Source organism: Balaenoptera borealis, assembly GCF_965194805.1.
Source record: "Balaenoptera borealis genome assembly, chromosome: 4".
In the NCBI taxonomy this organism is placed as follows: domain Eukaryota; kingdom Metazoa; phylum Chordata; class Mammalia; order Artiodactyla; family Balaenopteridae; genus Balaenoptera; species Balaenoptera borealis.
In genome coordinates this window covers 41,986,100-42,013,053 of record NC_138861.1, presented here as the reverse complement: position 1 = coordinate 42,013,053, position 26,954 = coordinate 41,986,100, and the positions used below count along the sequence as shown (strand labels likewise).

Here is a 26,954-nt window from a genome sequence, read left to right as displayed (position 1 = left end):
ATTTTTCATATCTAATGAATTTAGCCGCATCATTTCAAGGATTCCACATAGGACTATTTGAAAAAAACCACTAGATCTATATGAAAGGCCGTGTTACTTACCCACCACCAAAAGCAGCATGGAAATGGCTGCCATGCCTCTTCTGCAGATTTTAGACAAATTGCATTTGTGGATTATTTGTGCACAGAGCGGACCCTCGATGGTGAGATGGAAAGCGCTGATTGAAATCCTCTCTTGTCTCCCTTAGACGTCTCAGCAAAAATCATTTAAGTAATATTGTCAACACCAAATAATCTCTTTTAAAATATCTGCAGGGCAAAATGGTACCTCGTTATAGGTGGGCCTTTTCTAGACTTGTCCCAATAAAAAGTCAGCTGCTGCCCTAAGAAGCACAGACTTGTGCAGCCTCAGCTCCGTGAAATGCATAATCTGGCCTAAGAGCTACCATAACCCTTGTCAGGTTCGGAAAGCACACAGTAAATCTAAGGTTCCCCAAAGATGCCTGAAATATGTATGGAACGCATGCGGGCAGACCCTACTGGCGGCCTTGTTCCTTGTGTGGGTGACAGGAACAAGATTCACAATGATGACTGGACAGGGAGGGGCATTCCCAGCTAAAATCGGCCCCTGTCTTAGGATTCCAAGTGCAGAGGCCGAAGAACTTTGCCCCTGTCCCTCTGGTCCCTACAAAGCCTCAGCGAAAATCTTTCACTGAAGCCCCTGTTTATCCAATTAATGAGCTGCCAGGATGATCTGTCCTCCAAAACAAGTAATGGCCTAATAAACGCCTGAACGTAGAGAGGATTTACTGAGGCAAAATTATCCCGAAAACAATTCTTAGTCTTTTGAGAGCTCTTTCTAAAGCGTTAGGTTTATGATGGTCATTCAAAAAGGAAAAAAAAAGTCAACTCCATTTTCTTAAAATGTTTCCTCCGTGATGTGATTTAAGAATGGAGTATAAACCGGTTTGACAGTGTTCTGTCATAAGCTGTTATCTGATGGAGAATGAGTGTTGTGTGATTTACAGTCTGATGGCTGAAGCGAGAAGGGGCCGAGAATATCTTCTTAATGACTTAAAGCGTTGTGGCCTCAGCTACAGAGGGCTGCTGTTCAGGAAGAGCTAATACCGCAAGGCTGGCTGGGACGCGAGGTGAGCCACAAATTACCCCGGCCTAGCCAGTGACTCGAAGTAGCACATGCGGTAATAGCTGTCCCGCAATAAAGTGTTGCATAAAAATGGCCAAGCGTGCCAGCCATTTCAGTAAATACACGGCTGGTAGTTAGCAATTACATTCACCCATCCCTGGGTGAGAGCTGGGCGTGTGCTGCAGAGATTCACCGTCACACCGGTGACACATCCCACCCCCGCCGGGGCCGCACTTCCCAAGGAGAGCAGCCCAGGCACACTGACCCACGTTCAGAACGGGCAGCCTACCCACAACCCCAAACCTCTGAACACAGCTGGAAACCCACCCACACTGACCCTGGCAACCAGGCTGATTCAGAGACATCAAAAACGACTTTCAACCCCGAGTACCATGGGCTGCCCAAAATGAACAGGTAACCTGAACAGTCACGTATCCTGTCTCTAGATTCTACTCATACGAGGATGCTCTCCTGACAACACCCTGGACCCCTGGGTGTCTTAATGGATTGAAAATCAACAACTGCGTCAGACCTAAGTAAAAGCCACTTGATGAGGAAAAGGTACCCCTGAGGACCCGCGGAAGAAGTGAATGCGTCCTCCCTACACGTGACAGAGACATCGATTCCAACCCCAGCCCGTCGAAGTATTTTACTAAGTCAAATGGGGACCATTTCACAATTCCTCTCAATACCGGGGAAGGAAAGGAAGTACCTACTAATAAAACCACATCTCTGATTGGTTACTCCAGCATTCCCATTTCATGTCTGGGAATCTGTAATTTACTCCATAAAACTGTATTTTAGGCTAAACTCGACCTGGAATCGCTTTAAAATTTTAAAAACAAACGTTTTTAAACATTTGGCCACTTCCAAAAATCAATTTTAAGTATCCCAGTGCTCTCCTATATTTTGAACCACAAAATCCACTCCACCTAGAACTTTACGTCAGACTCTGAGTTATGAATCAAGGTGAAGGATGTGATGTGCCAGGAACCGGTGACTCTCCTCTGCTGCCCGGGGCCACCAGGCTCGACACAGCGACGCCAACCTCAGGGGCTGCACCAAAGCCCGTGTCCACTGAGTCCTGGGGGCCTGTCGCATGCAAAAGCATCCACGCACTGGCACATTTTAAAGCATGCCAAGTATCGTTCAAAATCCTTCCCCAAACTCATTGCAAAAGAGATTTCTAAGGGTGTCACCTATTACTTTATGACTAGAATATTCTACTTCATTACCGAGATTTTTCCCATCAAGGAAGTCCCATCGCCACCCCCTGCTGTTCAGTATCTTCCTATCTGCCTAGATCAATGTTCATTCCTCCAAACCCCCCAGGATGTGTTCTTCTCCTATTTTAGCTTCCGGTTTCTGCTGTGTTCCCTCTTGCATGTCCACACCACCCCCGAACCATCCTTAACCCACCTGGCTGTTCCCCTCAACTGCATGGGTTCACCAGTTCCCTAGAATATATTTCCAGGTCCATTTTCTGACTTCATTTTGAGAAACCCTGGACTCAGTACTCTGGTGGAGGGCTGCAGTGGTTTCAGAAACCTGAACCGGTGTCCACCTCCAAATAGATTGGGTTGTCATGTGGGTTTGCTACCAGCACCCCACCATGGGAGTTAGTGAATTTTCCTGCCTCTCACCCCACACCGGTCATCTCTGTCCTCCTTTAAAGCAAATCTACTTTTTTTTAAAGTACCTACTTAAAAAAATACTCTTGCCCAGATGATGCCTTCCACAAAGGGGACTGTGGTTTTCTATAATAAAGCAACATGGACTCAAGGAGAAGAATCGACACCATCACCAGATAATGGAGAGACGTGGAAATCAGACCAGAAAGCTGAAGAATATGGCTCTCAGACGTGACTTTAGCATCTTATATACCTGGTGAGTCCAAACTGGAAGGTAAATACTTGCGCAAAACAAAGTTGGAGGATAATACAGTACAGCTGAAACTCGTCTTCTGCTCCTCTCTCTCGGTCTCTGAGCCACTGACTTTTCCAGTAGAGACACTTACGCAAATACAAGTGGATGTCGGGAAGCCAAGAGCAGGCCAGTCCGCTGGGCCTCGTACATTCTGGCTGCTGCACCGCAGCCGGGCAAACCATCATCTTTCAAGACAAGTTTGAAGTCAGAAATGTACAGCGAATCACTATCTTTGGTTCCTTGCCTAGACTTGGAAGCACCGCGAAGCTGGGCTCCTGAGAGCCACCCAGCCCCGGCCAGAGCTCCTGAGGCTTCATTCCAGGACTGGCTCACTCGCTTCAAGATCCCTGAAACACAAAAGGCAGCCTCGGCTCTGCAGCGTCTCAGATGTGCTTCTCTCCTCCACGCCCCTCCTGTACTAGGGCCTGATTAAAACCAAACCAGTGCTCCTGAGGCACCACCACCAGCCCTGACTGCCCCCGGGGCTCAGCAGGATGCCCGCAGAAAGAAGAGAGAGACCCGGAGCCTCCAATTTCCTTCCAAACGGGGCAGAGGTGGTGGTGGTGGGGGGGGGGGGTCCATCCTGCTTACGTGCTTCTCACCTGCCCACAGTACAGGAGAGTGGAATCTAATATCCATGAATATCAGTCTTTTATTGTCTCGTTCTTTTTTAGCCCACAATTATTTTGTGTGTTTGCCCCTCTCTCTGTGGTAGGAGACCATGGCTCTAAGTATAATTACACCTGGCAGAGCAGGCTGCAGAAGCAGAGAGGCACTAATACATCACGGTGGGGCCTCCTAATGAACCCCATTACTCAGAAGGCAGCGTTTCTGTGTGGAGTGAGGCCCCAGCAGGCACTTGGCTTGGCGGGGCTCCCCGCGACCTGTTTGCCTTTACATCCTGGTTCCCTAAGTGGCTGTACAGTTCCTGTTTCTCTACAAAGTGCAACATATTAGAAAAAGCAAACAGATTTTAAAACAATTACCAAGGTTTGTACAGACTGTATTTAGTTTACTTTTATCCTTTCCCCCACACCATACCCCTCCAAAAAAACCCACTATGAGATAGACAGTTTCACAGATGAATCAGTTTGTTTTTCATAAAACACTTAAAAAAATAATGATGGTTGTCTTCTTACATAAGCATATACCACGCTTTGTTCATCACACTGATCAAAGTCCTAAAAGCCAAAGTAACATTTTGCATAGGCATAGTTCATTTTGTGCAAATCTTACTAAAATAAGGCTATTTTCAGTGTTTAGGTAGTGATAAACTGAGCAGAGAAAGCCCTCGAGCAACAAGAACATTTCCCTGCATTCCAGATTCTCTCCAACTACATCTGACTTCCCAGGCAGAGAGCTGAGACCAGTGGATTTGCCTGCACTCTAAGGCAACACGTGTTGGGCGGAATACAAGTCTTGGAAGTAAAATGCAAAGGGACGGATGCTGTGTGCTTGTGTGACGGAGGCAAGAAGGGCTCCATCTTTATTCTTCTCTTTAGAAGACGGAAGCCACGACGCAGGAGGCCACAGGGGCAGGTATGCGTTCTTGCGTGCTGTTGAAGGGCCGGCCTTCTGAGGTGGGCACCTCCAGAAATCACTGACCTCCGGTGTTCGCTGGGTGTGATCTAAGCTGCAAGCTGAGTGACTCCGAGGGATGGGAGAATAAGGACCAAGAACTCTGAGGAGGAAAAACTGAGCCAAGACTTAGATTCTAGGGGGTACAAGGTGGGAAGATCCGGCTGGGGAGACGAGGTGCACAGAAAACCCCCCTCCCCACGTATCAAGTATCGTCAGGAAGTCTCAAAGTAGAGGTGTCTGTAAGCAGCTTTGCATTTAACGTTCAGTCAAGACACTAAAACCTTAAAAAAACAAGAACCTCTATGTGAAAAGAAAAAGCTAACAGCGGCTGTCATCCGAGTCGCCCAGGATCTTGCAGCAGAGAATGGAGTGTTCCTGGGCCAAGGCAGCCAGCTCCTTCAGGAACTCGGGGAAGAGGGCGGCCGCCAGCATGGCGTCCCGCACGGGCGGGGGCAGGCTGGGGGGCGCCCCGGCCGCCTTGGCTCTGTTCGTCAGGAAGGGCTGAAGCACTCGTGGGGGGCCATCCAGGAAACTCCTGCCGCTCCCTGTCCTGGAGGCGTCCTGAACGGGATCTGAAACTAGAAGGAAGACGGCCATGGTGATCCTCCAGAGCCCTTCCCGCCCAGCCCTTAAATGAAGCGTGTGTGCCGCGGGGTGTGGGGTGGCGTGTCTCGTGCCCCGCCCACCCCTTAAATGAAGCGTGTGCGCCGCGGGGTGTGGGGTGGCGTGTCTCGTGCGGGCTCAGCTCCCGCTCTGACTGGAGTCTCAAGACATGGCCCCCAGTCCCCACCCCCTCCCCACTCCACTCTGAGACACACGGATCTGCCCAGATCAGCTCCAGCACTGGGCATGTGACATGAGAGTTTGATCCCAAATCCTGTAGGAGGACCTTCATGTAGAAACTGTGGCAAGCATATAGGTTTATCAAGAACCCTCCCCGCCCAGGGCGTGGCGAGGGGGGAGAAGGCAAAAGGCACGTCCTGCGGCCGCATCAACCAAGTGAGGACACAGGTCACTGCGATGGTTATTTAGGGGCGTCCAGGGGCCCCACCTGCTCTCCCGGCCTCCCAGGGTCGGGGTGACCGTCCGCCCTTTGCCAGCTGAGCCCTGACCACCCGGCAGAGCTGCAGGAGGCCGCCTGGGTTACACACACCACGCCCTGCTGTCTGCAGCCCGGGCTCCGGCCTCCTGGGCTCCCTGCTGACCCCCAGCCCCTTCTGGCCAGGACTTCCAGCCTTTGTGGAGAATAGAATGGAAGAAGGCTTTTAAAGGCTGGAAATAACGGAGAGGAAGCTGGGTGCTGATAAGACCAGACTGGGAACTTCCCACCACCGTGGGCAGCTCGTGGCAGCAAGTGGCTCGGACCTTCCCTTCAAGGAAGGTTTCCAGGAGTTTCGATTTCAATTTCAAAAATGTAGGTCTAAGATGATATGAACCAAACTTCAACATACCCAAGTGATTTGCATTTTCATATCAAATCAGTTTTACCAATTAAAATGGTTCAACTTTCCCAACTATTTAATTCCTGAAGCTCTCCGGCCTTCACATTGACAGGAATTATTTATGCCTTCTTCTGCCCCCGACTCAAACCGACTCATTACTCCTTATAAATCATTATATTCAAGCTCTTCATTATTTTGGCTGCTTTTTAGAATTCAGTCCCATTTTTCAACACTCTTCTCAGAGTGTCGCTTAACTGTGGTACTAAAAATTCTTGACATTTATAGTGCTTTCCACATCTCACTACTATCGTCTTTAGTGTTAAAAAAAAAAAAAAAAAACTTCCGCTTTACTGCTTTAAATATCCTTTTAGATTAAAGCTTATCACAGTTCATGCCATAAAGAACTGGAGAAGTTGTTGAGAATCTGCTGCTACCTTTCAGCAGAAACTCACAATATGTCTTGACAACAGAGTGAGGACGAAAGTGTTGACCTCCCTGAGGACACTGCCAGCCTTGGGGGACCAGGCCTGAGTACCTCCACCCCAGCCCTCCAGCACTGCGGCACCCGGCTCTCCAAAGGGCCCGGCGAGGCTCACCCAGGAAGCTGGGCTGATGCCGCGGGGGATGGGACACTCCGGGCACCAGCCCCAGAGCCACACTGCTCGGGCTGGTTCCCCCACCTAGCATTCCCTTGCCCGTGTCTGCACACCTAAACCTCACCAGGCTTAGACTCTGCCACTTACTGGCTGAGCGACATCAGGCGAGTTGCTTTACCTCTCTGTATTTTAATGTCCTCATCTGTCAAAATCTCACGGCTGTAAGGATTAAGTGAGTCAATAGGTGTAATGTACACAAGGACCTCTTGGTAAGCGTCAGCCATCACACCACCGTCAATTCAGCCGTCACTGACTTTACAGACCACTCCCGTTTCCTGCCCTGGAAGTGATCCCCTGCTCTAGCCTCCCACTCATTTTATTTACCAACTGGGGCTTGCAGTGCTCTTCAGACTTGTGTTGCTGTTTATGTTCTTTCTCCTCTACCAGGCTTTCAGGTTTCTGAGAGCTGAGCCCCTAAGCGATGTGTCCTTCATGGCCCCTAACACGCTTCCTCATCCACAGAGGAAGCTAATAAACATTTGCTGAATGAACGAGGGAAGGGACCGACCAACGTCAGGTCCTCCCTATACCTGATCTTCCTGGAGCTGGTTCATTTCCTCATCTCCGTCTTTCTCTTTCAAATTCACTCCTCTTTTCCCCCAAAAGGGCTTTTGTGGATCATTTATCCAGCTCGATCCATGAATTTAAAAAGTGTCATCGCTTAGGCTCATTTACCCAGCTTGAATCTATGAATCAACACTGTCTTCGCTAATGAAGGCAGGCAGGTGCCCAGGGAGGGGACGGAGGGCCAGCAGGGAAGTCCTGGCGGTGGTTCTGTCCCGTCAGCGTGGGACTGGCCCTTCCGTGAGTCAGACTCAACTCAAAGACGAGGAGACCCGAGTTATGGTCCCTACCTGGCAACTAGCTAATCATATAACGTCTCAGTTTCCTTTTCCACAAGATGGGGATGATACCTACCTGGCCCCCTTCTAGAACCAGAGATCAGTGAAAGGACTCTGAATACAGGTAAATACTAGAAAATACCACCTCTGTGGCTTGAGGGGAAAATGAAAAGACTGGCAAGTTGCTGAGCCTCAGAGACCAATAGTCTCAAGAGTGGCAATGTGACAGGGGCACAGGAAGTCCACCCGGGCTTCTACTTCTGTTGGAAGCGTTAGGAGGCTGGTTTCACCAGGGCCTGCGTGATGGAGCAGCTCGGGCTGCGGGCGCCCCTCGTAAAAGGGCCCAGAGCACGGGTGCAGCACCCGGAGGGGAGGCAGGGAGGAGGGAAGTATAAGTAAACGTCAGAACCGGGAGTGGTTTCCTGAAATGTTGCCCTGGGTCTGAAAAGCCACAACAAAGGGTTTTCAAGATACTACTGGGAAGACTTGAGAAGTTAGGAGAGAAATCCGTTACCCCTCACCTCCCTGTCAGCAGCATCAGACAAGGTGCACAGCACACGGACATGGACACCCCGGTATGTGGCCTCTTACAGGATTCTAATCACTCATGGCTCTGTGTCCCGGTGAGAATAGGGCTCCTAGATTCATCTCATTTATCACACACATTTACACACACACATCTCATTTATCATCACATCACACGCGAGGCTTCAGCTTTGTACAAGGGGACGGAGACCTTCGTCATTCTGTGAGTTGAGAGATTTTTGAAGTTGAGGGGAGGGTGTCACTTTGCTAACCTCAATGAAGTTAGGGGGTTAATCTGAAAAATTCCATCAAGCAGAAGCCTTCTATCCCGAGAGTAGCTTCCTACAAGTCAATGTCCCCTGAGAGTCACAGACCTTGGAAATCATCCACCACAGCTGCCTAATTGACAACCTTACGCAGTGGGAACAAGATCCCCCTGGGCACGTATCTGGCAGCCGCCACCATCAGTCTGAGGCCAGGACAGAGCACAAGGCACGCTCACCCGTGTAAGTCAAGTGTAAGTCAAGGAGGCTGGTCAGGGTGTGTAGGCACCCGAGCTTAGTGATCCTGGCTGACCACCCGGGCCTCTAACTTCAGCTTCCTTCTATGCAAATGAAGCTAACAGTACCTTTCTTGCCCATTGCACAGTGCTGTTTGAAAAGTAAAACTGTCTGGGAAAGCACTTGACAAACTGCAAGATACAAATGAAGACCAAGCCCAGAGTGCAGTGTGGGGAGACTCAAGTCACCTTCTGTCTGGAAGACTGCAAGAACTGCCATAATCCCTTGCAGCTCTTCCCATCAAGAGGCGGGGGTCTGCTCCACTCCTGCACCTGGGCTGACCCAGTGGCTTGGCCAACAGAATACAGCAGAATCGACCCGGTGGAGTCCCGAGCTGGTGCCTCAAGAGACTGCGTGTGCTCCTTCTCTCACTCTTGCAAACCTACAGCCATGAAGCTGCCAAGCCAGGGCTAACCTGCTGGATGACGAGAAACACGGACCCCCATCACCACGGCCAGCAGCCACCCCTGTGAGCCGGGCCATCCCAGATGCCCAGCCGCCCGCTGACGGCAGCCCCCGAGAGAGTCCTGCATGCATCAGCGACGCCCGCCCGGACCAGCAGATCACCCAGGCAACCACACAGACTCACGAGCACATGTGATGGCTTTGTCTTGAGCCCCTGAGCTTTTGCGGTGGTCTGTTATGCGTGAAAGCTAACTGAGGCACCGTCTCTCGCAGGGTGAGTCACGCAGCGTGCCCCCTGCTCAGGAGAGACAAGCCAACAGGCCGACTGTCCACGGGGCTAGGAGAGGCCACGTGGGGCCCACAGGCCACCTTCCCACAGGCGTGGGCGCTCCTCCCTTCCAGAGATGGCCCGCCTGCTCTCATTCAGGGCCAAGGCTAGAAGCTGCCCCTCATTTCACCACTGGCACAGGGGCCCCCCTTTCTTTCAAAGTGTGCCTTGTGGTGTCCTAATGCCCTTCACACCCCGAGTCCTACAGCCAGAAAGGACTCGAGAGATGGAAGACAAACCCTTCACTTAAGAGTCGAGGAGGGATTTGCCTGGTGGTGCAGTGGTTAAGAATCCGCCTGCCAATGCAGGGGACACGGGTTCGAGCCCTGGTCCGGGAAGATCCCACATGCCGCGGAGCAACTAAGCCCACGCACCACAGCTACTGAAGCCCGCGCGCCTAGAGCCCGTGCTCTGCGACAAGAGAAGCCGCCGAATGAGAAGCCCGTGCACTGCAACGAAGGGTAGCCCCCCACTCGATGCAACTAGAGGAAGTCCGTGCACAGCAGTGAAGACCCAATGCAGCCAAAAATAAATAAATTAAAATTAAATTAAAATTAAAAAAAAAAGTCGAGGAGCACGAGGCCCAGTGAGGCCAAGTGACCGAGATCAAACAGCTACACAGAGGCAAGGTCGTGCCTTCACAGGGCTGGGGTTTTTTCAGCTTCCCTCAAAGGTTTAACACTGCCCTGAGTTACATTTCTGCCTCTCACTCCAAATCGTGTTCCCAATCACATGCTTTAGCCCCGGACCAAGAGCCCTGCTCTCTCCACTGTTCACCTGCCACAAAGAAGCCTGGCTTGTCCAGGGGTGATGAGCGAAAGCCGGCGCAATGTGGGCCGTTCCCTGGCCTGCCCTCTCACCAAGGCTGAGGCCACAGCTCAGGAGACAGCTGGCGTCAAACCTGCGCCAGCAGAGCCCACTCGAGGCCAGGCAGCCCTCTCCCCAGGCCTGGCCGCCGGCAGGGCCCTCAGGCTCCGGTCGGCGGCCACCCCCACCCTCCCCGCCCACTTGGCGAGGCCTCCTGAGCCGATGGAAGGTGCTCTCAGGAGGGCTAAGGTGTGCATAAACTTTACTTCTCTTGCTCCAAGGGAATGGTTTTTACCTTCCAGAGCCCTAAAGCACATTCATTTGGGGCCTGAGAGTATCTGAAAACATAATAAAGAGAATGGATGCCCTCCTTAGGGTAGGACCGGCCAAAAACTGGCTCAGGGTGTGCACATAATGCTTCCTTCTGGCCCACACGTGCTAAGTTATTTATTCTAGCGGCTGTCCCCACCTCACTCCTGCCCTACACTACTCTCGGTTAGGAAAACAAATGCCCCCCTAGACCCTCCAAACTGGGACCGGGCCGGGTGCGGGCAGGGTGTCCCCACCTCACTCCTGCCCTACACTACTCTCGGTGAGGAAAACAAATGCCCCCCTAGACCCTCCAAACTGGGACCGGGCCGGGTGCGGGCAGGGAAGACTTTCCTTTGGGTTTAAGGCCGCTCAGAGGAGGCTCCTCCCTGCTGCTTAACAAAGGAAATCTATTTAGATGCTTTCAGGGTCCAGGAGCTGAGGCAGCACCTGTGACTCCAGGTTGGGAAGCTGGGGCAAGGGACGAGCGGCTGACCTTTGGTGGGTGCCTCAGGGCTCGGGTCGGACAGGTCCACGCGGAAGAGCAGGTACTGCTGGGCTTGGATGAGGAGGCCCGGGAAGTCTGTCTCCGCAGAGGCGAACTGCTCAATCTTGTTCTTCACAGACGCGAGGACCTGTCAAAACCAGCGCTAATGACGCGAACGCTTCAGCACAGAGCTGCACCCTGCGTTATCAGGACATCTGTCAGGCAGAGGCCCCGCCGCAGGAGCGACAGGGCTTTAAGTGGGTCTTCTGGGGAGGGCCCTCTCGAAACACCAAACCAAACGAAGCCTCTAAAGCTTCGCAGTTTGTCTAGAAAAATCAACACAACCAGCGTAACACGTAACAGAAGGGGCAGGAGAGCAAATGAATGAGAACGGGGCGGGGCGGGGCGGTACCTGGTAGAGGGAGCGCACGCTGGGCTGGAAGACCATGTTGGTGTTGAGCAGGAAGGAGCGCAAGAGGGGCTGCGGGTAGCTGGCCAGCTGCGTGACGATGCCGATGAGCAGCAAATTCACGTGCAGCGAGTTCTCCAGCATGTTCTCCAGCTTGGACAGGACCACACTGATGAACGGGCCTGTGGAAGGACACGAGGCTTCAGGGCCGGCTGGGGGCACGGGCCACCTCTCCCGAAAACCGAGGAGCCGCCGGAGCCACCCCAGGGCCACCGGGTGCGAAACAAATTTCAGACAAGTGCAGCCGACGCAGGCAGGTCGCCTCCTGCCTCAAAACCAAACCACAAAACACACCACCGCCACAAAAAGAAAGCAGAAACACGGGCGTGGTGGCTAGTATTTTGACTCCCAGAGCAGTTTTAATACTTTGAAAATTATCATAGACCTTTAAAAAAACCAGATGACCAATAATTTAATTTTTAGAATCAAAATATACTTTTCATACTATTTCTGTATCTCCTGGGGCTGCCAGTGCTCAAAAACATGGCGTTCATCATCCCGTGACGCTGCGTGCTGTAGGGCGTCATGCAAACATTAGAGGCCATCAAAAGTTTTAGTAACAAAAAAATCTTCGTGTCGTTAAAGAATAGCAAACACATACAACTATGTTTACCAAACAGCAGCACTGTGAACGGAGGACTGTCTATCCCCCAAAAGCACCTGAGAAACACTCTGTCTTGTCAGTGTCACAATGTGGAAGAACCAAAAGAAAAGAAGATGAGAGGTAAAGGTGGGCTTGGCTGTAATTTTAGAGCCATGCTTTAATTTTTAGGGGGAGGTGGGGGTGAGGGAGAGGGAAGGGACTCAGTTTGGGGAGCTGGAGTTTGGTGTGTCCTAGGTTCCTTAAACAAGAAAATCCCTATCACTATAAAAGCAGTTTGTAAAAAAACAATAGGCAAAAAGAAACTGTGACTAATCTGGGTCACTAGAAAAATAATATGCTTTCTGTTTGAGTTCACTGAAGACAGGGAAAATCCAGACAATAAATCTGGCATTAATAAAACTACTTGAAGATGTTTTCCATTTTCACCATAAAAGTGGTCCATTAAACAAAATCAATGAGAAATTTCTATTTCCCCCAGTGGAGCTATTGATGACGTCACTAAACGATGGCATATTTATGACAAAAGCATATAACCCTTGATAAATAAACATGCCTTATGAAGATTCCAGCAACATTAATATGAGTTTAACAAAAACATACTTCATCACAAGATGCTTCATTCAGAAGCCTTGGTAGCGGAAGAGGGTAAACCCTTTGTGAGAAAGCAGAAGCTGTCTGTGAGAAATGGGAACAGCAAACCACACCGCCAAGTAACAGGATAATGGCAATATTCCCAGTGCCACAAGCACAAAGGATGTCTTCTAAGGGGCCTCGGAACTCAGAAGAGACACTTTTCCTTTGTGTGTTGAGATTAGCCCCAACTTCCCCATCCTTGGGGGTGGGGGGCAGAGCTCCTGAGTCACTTGCCATGACACAGGAGGTCAATGAATTCTTTGAATGGAGAGCCCTTGCTTACAAAACTGGGAGAGTTTGCCAAACACATTCAGAAACTCTGGACTGGAACCCCATGTTGAAAGCAACTTGATGGGGTTCCATGAAGAACCCCGAAAATGTCACCGGTAGCTCTTCGTAATTCCAGTCTTCCAGGCAGACAGGGGACAGGGGAAGGCTGCCGCTGTCCTCACTCCTCCACCCCAGACCCGGGCTTTCCCCGCAGTCCCTGGGGCTCGGCATCTATTTCCTTCCAGAGGAGCAGAGACAGGTGAATCAGGTGATACTTGGGTGGGAAGAGTCTCCTATAAAACCTGTCTCCTTAGTGGAGCCCTCAGCGTCTCTGCCATAGGCCCAGGCTAGAGCTGGCCTCACCTGGCCATCCTACCAACACGAAAGCTGCACGGTGCAGCGGCAGGGGAGAGAGTCTACAGTCCATCACTACTGAGAGGGAGGAAAAAACCCAGCCTGCCCCCCGCGCCCTGCGAGAGTCAGGGTCATCACTGTCTCACTTGAATGACAGAATATTAGGTCAAGGTCAGCAGATTGTCATTATAATCCACTAACAACATTAACTACAGCTTCTTAGGCGTGTGCAGTAAGGAACATATATTAAACACTTTCAAGTTCCTGTTTTATTCTTAGTTGCTTTCTAGCACTTAAAAAAAAAACCTCCTTAGCAAAATGCAGTTGCTAGGGGAAACTGGCAAGCAGCTGAAAACGAGAAAACTCAGCTACAATTCAGAAAGCCACAGGTGGGGGGGGGGTGGGGTGGAGGGTGTATTTTTTCCCCTTTTCTTCCAGGAAGACAGATAAATTCCGCACCCATAAAATACTGAATTTTCAGAACAACTAATACTATGCCGTTTCCTTCTCTCCCCTCAAGCCCTCTTTCCCCTGCCTCAGTGGCCCCCCACCCCGGCTCCCAGACTCCAAGGGGAGCTGCCATCACTCTGCGCCTCAGCTCTGCGGAGTCCACCCTGGAACGTCTCCCAAACACGGACCGCCGCCACCTCCCCTGCCAGAACTGCCTGACGCCAGAGCTCCTCATTTCTTGTCTGGACTTCAGCAACGGTTTTTCTATTTTAATAAAGACTAAAATGATTAAAAATGTTTCTGCTTCAAGCAGTATAGGAATATAAAATAAAGAACAGGCCTCCTCCCTGGAGGCAACCCATGTTAACAGATCCAAGTGTATTCTTCCAGAAATGTTTCACATATGTAATAAGTACTAATAACTGAATTATCATTCAAAACATTAATCACTTATTATGTGCCAGGCAGTGTTCTAAGCACTCTTAAAGTATCAACTTAAATATTCACAGCAACCCTACAAAGTGTGCTTATTATTTATCCACATTTAAAGATGACCAGAATGCCAAGTGCACAGTTAGTAAATGGAGTCACAATTTTAATTCAGACCATCTGTTTCCAGTGCCGGGACTCTTAACCAACACACTATCTTGCCTCCCAGGGTGTGTGTGTGTGTGTGTGTGTGTGTGTGTGTGTGTGTGTGTGTGTGTGTGTGTGTGTGTGTGTGTGTGTGTCTCCTGGTATTTGTTTTTAAACAAATGATAAAATGACAACACTGTCTGCACACTGTTCAGCCCCTTGCTTTTCCACTGCACAATATCTCCCAGAGACCGTCCCACATCAGCACACACAGAACTGTCTCATTCATTCACAAGATACTTGGTTGCCGTGGGTGTTGCATTAGCAAAACAGTCCCCTACTGGTGGACATATAGGTTATTTCTAGTCTTTTTCTATTATAAACAACACTGCAGTGAACATCTTTGTGTACACATCTCAGCACGTCCATGTGAGCACAGCTGTGAAAATGTTCCTAGAAAACTTATTACTGGTGCATTCCAAATCCTGATACGATGACAAGTCTCTTACTTTGATCTTCCCGGCACCAACCTCTCCTCACTCCAGTGCTATCTCCCCACTCTCCAAGGCTGGCCTTTCCAAACACGGATCTGGTCACATCACTCGCCAACTCTGATAATTCCAGGGCATCTTCAGTGCCAGGAGCACAAGGCCCCCATTCCTCAGCGTGGCCCGAAGGCCCTCCTGAGCTGGCATCAACCAATTTTGTGGCTTCCTCTCTGCCCCCCAAGACCCATGCCTTGTCACCCCCATGCGCTGTCCGGCTCCTTTTCTTTGCCTGTTGTTTCCTCTGCCTGGACTGTCATTCTCAGCTCCTTTTACCCAGAAGCTTCTGTTCACTGTGCCCCTCCTCTGTGAAGCCTTTCCCACTCCCCACACTGGGCTCCCATAGGATTTGGATACAATGACTAATAACACATTTCTCAGTAAGAGAGTATAGTTCTTTGTTGATGTCTCCTCTGAAAGTCTACAAATCCCTTCATTTTTGTGTCCTTAGTACATAGCACAGAACCTGCCAACTATTAGGGGATCAATAAAAGATTGCTGACTTCATGAATAAATAAAATTAATTAGATAAATGAAATGGAATGCTTTGATTTTGCTGAGAAGCAAATTCATTTCAGCGGAAATCAGGATTCCATGGAGAGAGGGAAATTAAGCCAAATGCTGCAGAACAAACTCAGAAGTTTGGACACTACAAAGTTCACAAACGTGGAAAGAGAAGCTGTGTACAAGTTTCAAAGGAGGAAACAGGCAGCATTTTAGTTAAAATTACCTATATGTATCCAAATCTCAGGTTATGTTTTGGTGGTGTTCAGATGTATCATATTCAAAATATTGATGTTATTTTATAGGTGGTGTATTAGCTTTTTTTTTTCTTTTTTTTTGCCCTAAGCTATACTTTTTTTCCTCAATTTACATATTGCCCAGGGATGAAGCTCCTTTGTAAGAATAGACTGGCATTCTAAAGAACAATCTTCATTAGCAGTGGGTAGTCCTGATGTCTTGGAGAACACTGCAGACAAAGCTAGGATTCCTGCTGGGGGAGAGTAAATGGGGCAGCCCTAGGGCAGAGTTGGGACTGAGCTAGGCTACTCTGCCCTCTTCCTCCCACCAAGCTCTCCCCTGCCCCCTCCCCTCCCTCTCCCCTTATCAACTGGGAAGAGCCAGATTATCTAATCCTTTTTACTTATGATTGACTGATTGAATTTTAATGAAAACCCATTCACACTGAAATGTTATCTCCGCTAGAACCTCAAGCCTTTTAATTGTGGAATTAAAAGCTTTCTCCCTGTTTAAATAAATTTTCAGGCATCCGTAAACAGAGGACTAAAAGTTGGAGGAGGGCGGAAGAGCTCCTTGAGATTGCATTAAGCCTACCTGGCTGGACCGGAAGATGCTGTGACTTCGTGTATTTTGGGTGATCCAAGGAGGTGGGAGCATGATCTCCGCCCACCGAGCTGCTCCCTGCTGGCCGGGGAAGGACAAGCCTCAGCTGAGGCTGCCGGAGGCTGCCTGTGTTAACAGTAATGACACGGCCCACCACCCCAGCCCAGGATCACATTTGCTCCTCCCAGAGTTAGGGCACCAAGGCCACACGGCTGGAAGCGCCAGAGCCAGGAGTCCCCACAGGCATGACTGCAAGGCCAGTCCATCCCGCTGAGATGTTGGCTCCTTAGGACCCTCTCCTCTAACTGAACACCATTCAGGGGTTCCACCCCAGCTATCCCTGAGCCTGAGGACCCCTCCTCTGTGCCGGGTCCCTCTGTACCACGATGTGCAGATTCAGATTTTGTAATAGAGCAGGACCCTGGTGGGGCCTTCCCAGGACAGACCCCCTTCCCCACCCCCTCCATGTCCTCCACCTGCCTCTTGCCTGTAGAAAAACTTTAGCCAAAGAATAAATTTAATCAGAGAAATGAGAAACTAAAAAAGCAAAGGAAAATAGTCAAGCAAGACAAAATAATAACAGTCTAGCCATGAAACAAAATCAAGGCCCTTTAGTTCCTCCTCAAGGGCTGTAGATAATATTCTGAGCCATATCCTTTGAGCTATTTTGTAGATACTGAAATCCCCACCAGGTGGAAGAAGGTAACTACATCATGACCTGACTGTCTCCCTGACATGAGCTGCCGCAATTCCAAGAACTGGCCTCAGAGAAATGGGAACAAACCGACCCTGGAACTGAAGACTAACTGTACTTAAAACAATCAAGATGACGACGCTGATCAGACCACTGCGTGACGACTTTCAAGAAGACTGTCAGCGCGGACTGTGCTGTTTCTACAGGGAGCCCCCTCCCTCCGCCTGTACACCCCTGAAGCTCCCCTTTAAAAGCTCTTGCCCCCTGACCGGCAGTGGGGAATGGGCTTTGGGACACGAGTCCACCTTCTTCTCAGGTTGCCGGCCTCCTGAATAAAGCAATCTTTCTTTTCCTACCGACAAGTATTGGCTTTGAAGCAGCGAGCAGCCAAACCTGAGTTCAGTAACAATTTTACTTGGGTAATAATTTAATGATAATAATTCTATCATAATTCCTAACCTCAATCCACTTACCTGATACCCCATCCTACCCCTTTGCCTCATCCGCGATTTCTACCTGCTGTTAGGGGTTGATCACTGGAACGCAGCCACTCTTTAGCACAGTGATGAGTTTATGTGGGCCTACTCTACTTATTTTTGGATGCAGATTTTGTGATTAACTGAAATGAGCTCCCAGGCCCAGGCAAAGGCACGACTAACCCCACTGGCCACTGCTGTGCGTACACAGCCACATTGATTCAAGGGGTATTCTGAGTACCTGCTATGCGCCCTCTCCACTGTTCAGCACCAGGGACAGAGCAGAGAACAAGCCAACACCTGTGCCCTCAGGAAGCACACATGCCAGTGGGGGAAACTGTAATTTCCTTTTTTTAAATATACATAAAAACAAATGCTAAGGAGAAAAATAAATTAGGCTAGAGGAAATGAGGCCATTAAATAATGAGACTGGATTTCTTGTGTGGTTTAGTCAGTCCTACTACTTTATCAAAGGCATATCAAGGGAAGTTACTCAATGGCAAAATTCAACCTCTAATTTGCCGGGGGGGGGGGGGGGGGAAACGACAGAATAAGATAAAAATAAAACCACCCCTCCCTGCTCCTTACAAAAATATTCCACCCCTCTGGTAGGTAAACTGATAACGCTCCTTACCTGCACCTACCTCACGCTCCTGGTGCAACACGTACAAGCGCTTTCAAAAGCAGAAACCACAGAGCAATCTAAGAGCGTCACCTGTGAACGGGGTGCTCTGAGTCCTCGCGGGACGGTGACGGGCAAAGGCAGCCTCATCTCTCGCTCCGAACGGGGACGGCTGGGTCTCTGCGGCAGGAGCCTCAGCTACGAAAGGGTCAAAGTCATCCTCCTCCCCTTCTGCTTCCTTCTTCCCCTCCTCCTCTTCTCCTTTGCTCTCATCTTCCTCCTCTTCCGGCTCCTTTGTAAGAAGCAAGGGATCAGGTGAGGAGAAATTCTGCTCCATCAAGCCCTCGGTGCTGGAATCCAGTTCTTTAATGATTTGGTCATACTGGGCAATGAAATCTTCACCCTCGGGGTTAGTCACTGTCAGGCGTGCGCCGTGCTCTGCCTCGGGGGCGGGGGCCGCTAACTCGGGGCTTGATTCTAGGGCGACTTCAGGCTCGTTCTCTCCTCCTGGTTCCTTGGACACACCGTGAAACACGTCCGAATCGTCCCTACCATGTTCCTCCTCTGAATCTGTCTCTGGCTGAGGGCCGGGCAGGGGGCCGTTGCTCACGGGGGGACCCTGGACCTGGGTCTGGGCTTGGGTTGGGGGCCTCGCGGCGTCCTCCCGTGAACCGCTGCTGTCCTCAGCATCCTTCTCAGCACACAACCTGTACACCATCACGTCGTCCTGGAAGTCGGACTCTTCGATGTAGGCCCCTTTGAAGAGCAGGATGGCGTTCTTCTTCATCTCCTGGATGTGTCTGGGAGGATCCACGGGGGCCGGGGGGCCCGAGTTCTCTGCATCCTCATACGGCCCAGGGCAGCCCCCGCCCACCCCCGAGGAGATCCCGGCGTCGTAGCTGTCGTCCCACTCCAGCTCCGTGTGGCTCTTCTCCTTTCCGGGAGCCACCTGGGGCCCCGTCGTCCCCGGGACCTGCTGCGGGAGCCTGAGCACAGGGTAGGTGGCTCTGGGAGGCCTCTCCTCGGGCGGGCCCAGCAGAGCCGGGCAAAGCGCCTCGGGGTCGGGGGAGTCTCCATCGTATAGGGCGGACCACACGTGGCAATCCCTTATGCAGCGGAGGATGTTGGTGTGGGCCTCCCAGAGGTACTGCAGGTAGCTGATGTCCAAGGCTCTGCCGTACTCCACAATGCAGGCCGACGGCGAGAACGCCTCGGGGGGTGGCTGCTCTGAGGGCCCTGCCCCGGGAGACACACAAGTCAGAACCGGGCGGGGGGACACAGGCAATGGATGGGAATGCAACTCATCGGGCTGCCAAGGCTTTGTCCCACCAGCTACTTTAGTTCTAAAAAATTCTGATTAAATGATTTCCAAACAACAAAAAAAAGTTAGATTTTAATAAGGAAAAATAAGAATAGAAACTCTATCCTCATAGAAGATACAAAACCAATCTGGCTGGTCAGATACTGGCCATCACCAACAGAAGTCTGTTACTTGGTATCAGTCTTTAGAGAAACGTGAGCTAATGAAGGCAACCTCTCAAGTTGTTGGGAGTGAGACAGGCTGGGACCTGGGGCCCTTTGCTGCAGTGCTGCAATGCTTGCACCTGGACACACGTCTCCTCGAGCAACAAAATACAGAGAGACTCTATGGGACTAAAACTAACTGCGTGCATGCGCAGTTGGGGCAAATTCTGGACCCAAGAGATTCAAAGAGACCAAAAAACCCAACTGCCACTTTTGAAGAGCCGGAAGCAAAAACAGGGTGTTGGGAGCAAAAGCAGGGTACTGCGCGTGCCCCCTGCACACAACACCACCTAACGGGTGGGCGAAACGCCTAAGCCAGCCCTCCCGCCTGACCCCTGGACACACCCCTACCCTCACCCCATAGAAGGAACCAGCTCGGCCCCCACTCAGGGATCGAGCAAGCAAGGGAACCTGTTGTTTGCTCTCACTCCCCCACTGCTCCAGCAGGGGACCCAATAAAGCCTCGCCTGAATTTCTTGTCTGGCCTCTAGTCAACTTCTGTTGATTGGGTAAGGCCAAGAACCCTGGTCGGTAACAGGAGGATTAAGTTAGGTAATATATCCAATATGGTACCTGCCACTGAGTAGGCAATTAAAAAGATTTTTACTTTGACTCTAAAGTGGAAAGCCTATATAATCCATCAATTTGGGAAACAGATTTTCTCTAGAAAACCCTGGGTTTTTCGAAAAGCCTCTTAATTCATTCTGCCTTCCTGGGAATTATTGGGAATTATATGTACCAAATAGTGACTTAAGAAAAAGTCATATTCACTCCCAAAATAGCCCTTTTAACCTAAGAATGATACCCTGACTACCTTTGATGTTAAAAGCTCTCAACCGTGTAACTGAAATAGGTATGGAAACATCTGCATTTAAGTTTACATTTTCCTTTAGGAAAAAAAAAAAAAGAACTCAGACAAGGGAGAACACAAACTCTACCATTTCTTAAACATCTACTACATGGCAGGTGCTTTCTCAGTGCTATCTAATTTAATCCTCACAACAACCCTACATGGAGATACTATTTTCTCCATTTACAGATGAAGAAATTTAGGCTCAGAGACAATGATCACCCAACGAGTCAGTGGCAGAGCCAGAAGTCAAGCAAAAGCTGTCTTACGTCAACCTCTCTCCTTTTTTCGTTCGATGCCACACCTTTCAACCCTATTCATTGTCTAAATCTCTACCTGACTGGGCCACAAGTGAATCTTTAAGAATACACATTTTCACGTCGTTAGGGTGGACATAATCCATTTTTTACAGCTCTACTGTTAAAAGTTTACCTCTTATCCACTTTGACTACTGATAATATTTATTTAGCACTTACTACATACTAGGTAGTTTTCTAACAGCTTTGTATGTCCTACATCACTTATCCTTGGAACAACCCTTTGAGGAAAGCAGATGAGGAAAAAATCTTAGAAAGATCAAGTAGTTTGCCCAAGGAAGGAGCAGAGCCGCGATTCAGAATCCTAGCTCTTAACTACTGCACAAAAACCACATTATCTATCTACCCACCTACCTACCTGTGTAACCACCTATCCATCAGGGCACTTAGCCACCATAAGGCAACCTCAGAGAGAGGAGAGTGGAAAGAAATGGAATTTGGAATCAGAGGACCTACCGACTGTGTAACCTTAAATAAGTCAATCCCTCACTCTGAGTCTATTTCTTCATCTATAAAATGGGAATACTGTCTTCAGAGGATTAAATGTGATAACACAGGGAAAGAACGTGGCGAGTTGCAGGCACTCAACCATCATACGTTTAACTTGAAATTTGAATTCTGCATTAAGGTCAGCCACAGACTCATTCTTAAAACAACTTTTTTAGTAAATAAAAAAGACATCAATTTTTAAATACGTGTTTAAAAATGACAATTGGGTAGGAAAATGTAAGATATGCATACTAGTTTACCTAACAGGAAAATATACTGAAAGTACAGCTTGTTACACTGCCACATAAAGTATTAATTTCCACGATACACTGTATCTTTATTTAAAAACTAAGAATCAGTAAGACAATCTTAATTTCTAAAAATTACATTTATACCAAATATGCTGATATCTTCTTAGTCAAGTAGCCCAGCTCTTAGACAGAATACTTTTTATCGAAGAGGACTACAGCTGGGCGGACAGAAGGACACTGTTGGGGGGAGATCAGAATATAGATGGAAACACGGAAGTCAGCATGAGGCCGGGACCATTTCCTAGCGGTCACAGGATAGGCAGACTCTCCTGAGCTGAAGCAGCCTTCTGACCACCAAAGACACACAAACACCCCTTTGTTGCCCGCCAGAGGGAGGGCCACGGTTGACACGGGGGGGCCATTTAAATCTTACTTGTACAAGATCAGCTGTGGCTGGCAAACGCCACAGGGTAATGTGACTTCTGGGACAATAAGTATTTATGAAAAACCCCTCATGATGTCAATCAAATGAATCATATACTCTTGCCATATCAGACATTTCACATTTTCAAATGATATATCATTGGCAGGCAAAAGCATCCACAAGTGGGTCCCTTTGGAAATAAAAATAAGGGCTAATTCTGTCTTAGCTAGAGCCACCTCCACACCCTCAGCCCCATTTTGTTTAAAAAGACACGTGGGTACACTATTCATACTGGGCTCTGAGGATGGCGCTAGGAAGCCTAGTTAAAATAAAGGTCTGGGAACACTGAGTAAGTAAGAGCTGGGCACGTCAAGGAACGCTGATTACCAAATGTCCAGAACTCTTTACAAAGCAGAAAAGGACCCCCAGGTAGTCAGTGATAAAAGAAATGGGACTCACTGCATCACTCCCTGTCTACCTAGAGACAGACACGTCCAAGGAGAGATGGAATTTGGCATCCTTTTGTTTAAAGATTATCACTTGAGAGGTCCTTCCCTGACAGGCTGGGACCTGGAACCCTTCGCTGCAGTGCCTGGACCTGGACAAACATGTCTTCGGCTCCTCCAGCAACAGAATACAAAGAAACTAAAAGGGACTAAAAATAACTGCGTGCATTCACAGTTGGGGCAAACTATGAACAACAAGATGCAAAAAGACCAAAACCCAACTGCCACTTCTGAGGTGTCAGGGGCAAAAGCAGGGCCTTGCGCAGGATCCCTGGCCTGACCCACCAATTCGCAGCCCCCCCTCACCCCACTTAAGGGACCAGCTCGCCCCACCTTGGGGAGCAAGCAAGGGAAGCCGTTTCTTGTTCTCCCTCCCTTGGGCTGTAACACGAGTCCCAATAAGGCCTTGCCTGAGTTTCTCACCTGGCCTCTCTTCAATTTCTACTGATTAAAGAATCAAGCACCCAGGTCGGTAACACTCCTACCTGGACTATCATGCGTGCACTTTGACCAGAGAATATAATCCCTCTCTTGGTTCCCAAGCGTCAGGGTGATCCCGCTGGAGCAGCAGACGGGGGTCAGGGCGAGCAGCTTGGCCGCAGAAACAGAGTAACAGTCTCTCTCCTTCACAGCCCACCTCTGACTCAGCATCATGTGATTGCAAGGGATCAGATACCTGGAAAGTCAAAAAGGGCCAGCGTTCAGTGTCTGCAGGTCCGTTCCCAGTCCACCACCGCCTAAGCCACGATCAGGACCAGTCACAGCCGGGGTGGCTCATCGTCTCCCCACTCTCACCCCAGCCATCCTACCAGCCCCCAGGGCTCACTCCCATGCTTAAAACTTGTCAAGGGCTTCTTTCTTCTGACGCGGATTTAAGGGCCTTCACAATTTAACCTCCACAAACTTCCCCATCTCTTAACGGATCCACTATCCCTCTGTGCCTCCGGGCCTTTGCACCTACCCTAACCGTCCCCTGCAATGTGCTTTCCCTCCCCCTGCCTGACAAATGCCTTGTCATCCTGCAAAGTCTGGCTTCAGTGTTCTCTTCTCCGGGAAGGCTTCTGGGCTTCCTACTCCAAGATGGAACTACCCTCTCCCTCCACTATGCTCACAGCCTTCTACTAAGGCACTATTACTAGAATCACAATCATTTCGGTGTCTGCCTTCTCAACATAATGTGCTATCAGAGCAAGCACCTCCTTCAAGAGTTTTGTCTCATGATCCCGGAAACTCTAGCTCAGAGTGGGTACTGAATGACAGCAGTTGCACAAAAAGGCAAAGGACCCGTCATGGTGCAAACCTCCTCTCGTATTCTCGCGGGTGATCACGAGAACATATTGTGCTACAGGTGCTCCATCCCCAGTTCCAAAGGGTGGGTGTGTGTAAGGCAGGGGGAGGATGTCCCCACCCCACTAAGCAATCAGTGGTCCAGACATGAAGGTGTCCTTCAGTTCTCCTCAGGCCTGACGCTGTCTAGCCGGAGATGGCAGCGCACCCCACAGGTTAAGGGTTTGGTCCTACAAGGCTTCCCCCAACACCCCCAACACACACACACACTTCAGACGCCACTCACAAGTCCAGGCTGTCACCTGTGCTTCCGAGTAACCGGCAATACATCAGAGGTGCCAACGACCCCCCTCCTTGGGTTCCATTAATTTGCTAGAGCGGCTCACGGAACTCAGAGACATTTTACTTACCAGGTTGCTGGTTTATTACCTAAGGCTATAACTCAGGAACAGCCAGATGCAGAGATGCACGGGGCAAGGGTGGGGAAAGGGCAGGGAGCTTCCACGCTCTCTCCAGGCTGCCTCTCTCCCAGCGTTCACCAACCCAGAGGCTCTCCAAACCCGACCGTTGCGGGGCTTTATGGAGGTTTCATTATATAGTCATGGTTGACTGAATCACTGGCCATTAGCGCTTAATTCAACCCTCTCCCCTCCCTGGATATCAGGCGGGTGGGACTCAAAAGAAAAAGGACGAAGACCAAATATATATTTCTCTTTATAAATCACAACATTACAGTGGCCAAGGACTCACCGGGGAGCAATGGGCCCGGTTTCACACAAAACACTTTTGGGTGGTGAGCAAAGCATCTCAGGATCATTATGAACCTGGAGAGAAGAAAATCTGGGCAATCGTTTCTGACACACTTGGAGCACACCAGCGGGCTGCGTGGGTAGAATAAAGTGTGTTTAAATGGCTTCCTTTCCTAACAGGGAGATAGACCATACTGTTTATTTAAACAAAGATGGAACAAATGGCATGGAGGCCTCACGGCCAGAGCCGAGTGTCCCACATTTGTGCAGGAGCCAACTCCAGAGACCCCAAGCCCTTAGGCGAACAACCACAATCTTCAATAAACCAGAATGTTTTTGTTTCTGTATTTAGCTTTGAGAGAGAGGCAGTACAGAGGAAAACAAGCTATGATTAAGGATTCAGTGAAAAAGATAAAAGTACAACTTCCAGGGCATGTCTTGAGGCCAGTAAACATTAAGCCGTCTCCGCAGCTCCTGGTGATCCAAAAGAGGAAAACCTATGTTTGCATTAATGACTGACCCACTGCAAGTGCCTGAGTCAAGGAGGAAAAGAGATTTAATTCTCTTCAGAGCAGTTTACACTTAAGGTCTTAATAATGTTCATGGTATAAAATGACAAACTTGCCACTTAACCTTCTGTTCTCAAAAAATAAATCAAACCATGCCTCATTCAACCCAAACCTTAGCTAGGTGGCCAGGTAAGGGGGTCCCAGTCTCCCCTCCCCGCACTCATAGGCATACAACACACACACACACACACACACACACACATACACACACACACACACACTTGAGCCTAAATCCCTCTCCCTAAGATCCAGACACACCCTGCATGTCTGATGTGGCGGCATCTATTTGCATAAGTTCAGTTGCATGGGAGTCAAAGGTTCTAAAAACAAAAAGGAAAGATTGGGGCAGGGTGGGTTGGGGGGGGAAGTATGGGAAAGAGGCCCGATCTGTTCTAATCCTTAGCCCAGCTTTGGGGACTTGTACCTGAGCCCTACTGCAGAAGGAACAGATCCTGTAGGTAGAAAATGAAGGAGCTCTTTTCACGAGGATCTCTGTGCGCAGAGATGCTTTGTTGACCAAGAGTGAGGCAGAGGAGAGAGGCCATCTCCCACCTGTCTGAAGCCAGCGCAGCTCTGGCCCCTAGAACACTCGAGGGGGCAGCGCTGTTCCAGCACCCGAGCGCCATCCCCGTCCCCGAGCACTCTCAGGAGGGGCGGGGACACGGCAGGGACAGAGGGGACGCAGCACCAGCCAAAGGGGCTCAGCAGAGGTGATGCTGCGGCAACCGTCTTGATCATGAACACACGTTACGGCCCCTCCCTTGGGACCCCCCAGAAGCGACGGCTGACACTTTGCAGGGGGCCAAGGTCTTACATGAGGAGCAGCGGTAAGAGCCAGGAAAGCCCATCCTGTGGTCATTGATGTGAACGCTTCTGCTCTCACAGGTGAGTGAGGCTCAGGGAAATTCAGATTACACAGGATTTTTTTTTTTTTCATGGTTGAGAAAAAAATTTTATTTATACAGCATACATATAAGTTAAAAAGTGGCAGAATGTTAACAATTACTGAATCTAGATACAGAATACATGGGTGTTCATTATACTATTCATTCAAATTTTCTACATATTAAAATATTTCATAATAAAAAACTGGAACATAATAAAATTAAAAGGGGCCTAAATGCAATGAGGTACCCAAGAACAGGTCCCTGAGACAAAAAAATACATTAGTAGAAAAACTGGTGAAATCTGAATAAAGTCTGTACTATAGTTAATATTATTGTATTAATGGTAACTTCCTAGTAAATGTGCCATGGTTATATAAGATGTTAAGGGGAAGCTGGATAAAGGGAACTCCCTATACCACCATTGCAAATTTTCTGTAAATCTAAAATCATTCCAAAATAAAAAGTTATTTTTAAAAGGGGGCAACCAGTATATAAAAGCTAGAAGTTTTCATTGATTTTTTTTTGACAGACTACATGAAATAGGACTAGTTCTTAATAATGCTAGTCAATCAATAAGGAAAATAAGTGATCAGTAACACAAAACATCTGACTGTAGGTCTTCCAAGAAAGGAAAAAGGACTAACAAACAAGAATATAGTGCTTTACCATTTACAAATCTTTCACATACATTCCATTTGACCCTCACAACATTGCTGTGAGGTAGGCAGCACAGATATTATTCCCATTTAACAGATGAGGAAAGTGAATCTCAGAGCAATTAACTGATGTGCCCAAGGTTCTACAATTAGTAAATAATTTGTATTCATATCAGTCTTTGGCCTAAAAATTCAGCACCCCACCTCCCCTCATACTTGCCTACCTACTTCACAGGGATAACAAAGATAAATGAATTCAAGGCTAGAAAAATACTTTGAGGGAAATAATTTTCCACGATATATGGCTCATTCCCCTTCTTGTCCCAGCTTGTGTGTGAACACAGAATTTTATATTGCCTCTGTTCTGTGTTCAGCTAAGCAACTAAGTAAGACA

General features: G+C 49.1%; 2 protein-coding genes across 11 annotated transcripts in view; one reads left to right on the top strand and one right to left on the bottom strand.

The window, feature by feature from the left end:
• Nucleotides 1-17,957, top strand: part of GATB (glutamyl-tRNA amidotransferase subunit B) — a 103,319-nt gene extending 85,362 nt beyond the window's left edge. The window contains exons 14-15 of one of the 3 annotated variants that reach the window (XR_014243610.1): nt 1,028-1,150; nt 13,865-14,165. The gene's annotated coding sequence lies outside the window, so the exon portion shown is untranslated. Of the gene's footprint in view, nt 1-1,027; nt 1,151-13,864; nt 14,166-16,181 lie in introns of those variants that run through there. The other 2 variants (XR_014243608.1, XR_014243609.1) reach the window with 2 other exon arrangements.
• FHIP1A (FHF complex subunit HOOK interacting protein 1A) overlaps nt 3,707-26,954 on the bottom strand; it is a 266,738-nt gene continuing 243,490 nt past the window's right edge. For 7 of the 8 annotated variants that reach the window (XM_082388962.1, XM_082388961.1, XM_082388959.1 and 4 more), the window contains 5 exons: nt 22,898-23,088; nt 18,145-19,404; nt 11,427-11,605; nt 11,024-11,162; nt 3,707-5,231 (listed from right to left, as the gene is read on the bottom strand). In XM_082388962.1, coding sequence (XP_082245088.1) covers nt 4,972-5,231; nt 11,024-11,162; nt 11,427-11,605; nt 18,145-19,404; nt 22,898-23,088 — 2,029 coding nt within the window. In that variant the 3' untranslated portion in view covers nt 3,707-4,971. The remainder of the gene's footprint in view (nt 5,232-11,023; nt 11,163-11,426; nt 11,606-18,144; nt 19,405-22,897; nt 23,089-26,954) is intronic. The other variant, XM_082388963.1, reaches the window with a different exon arrangement.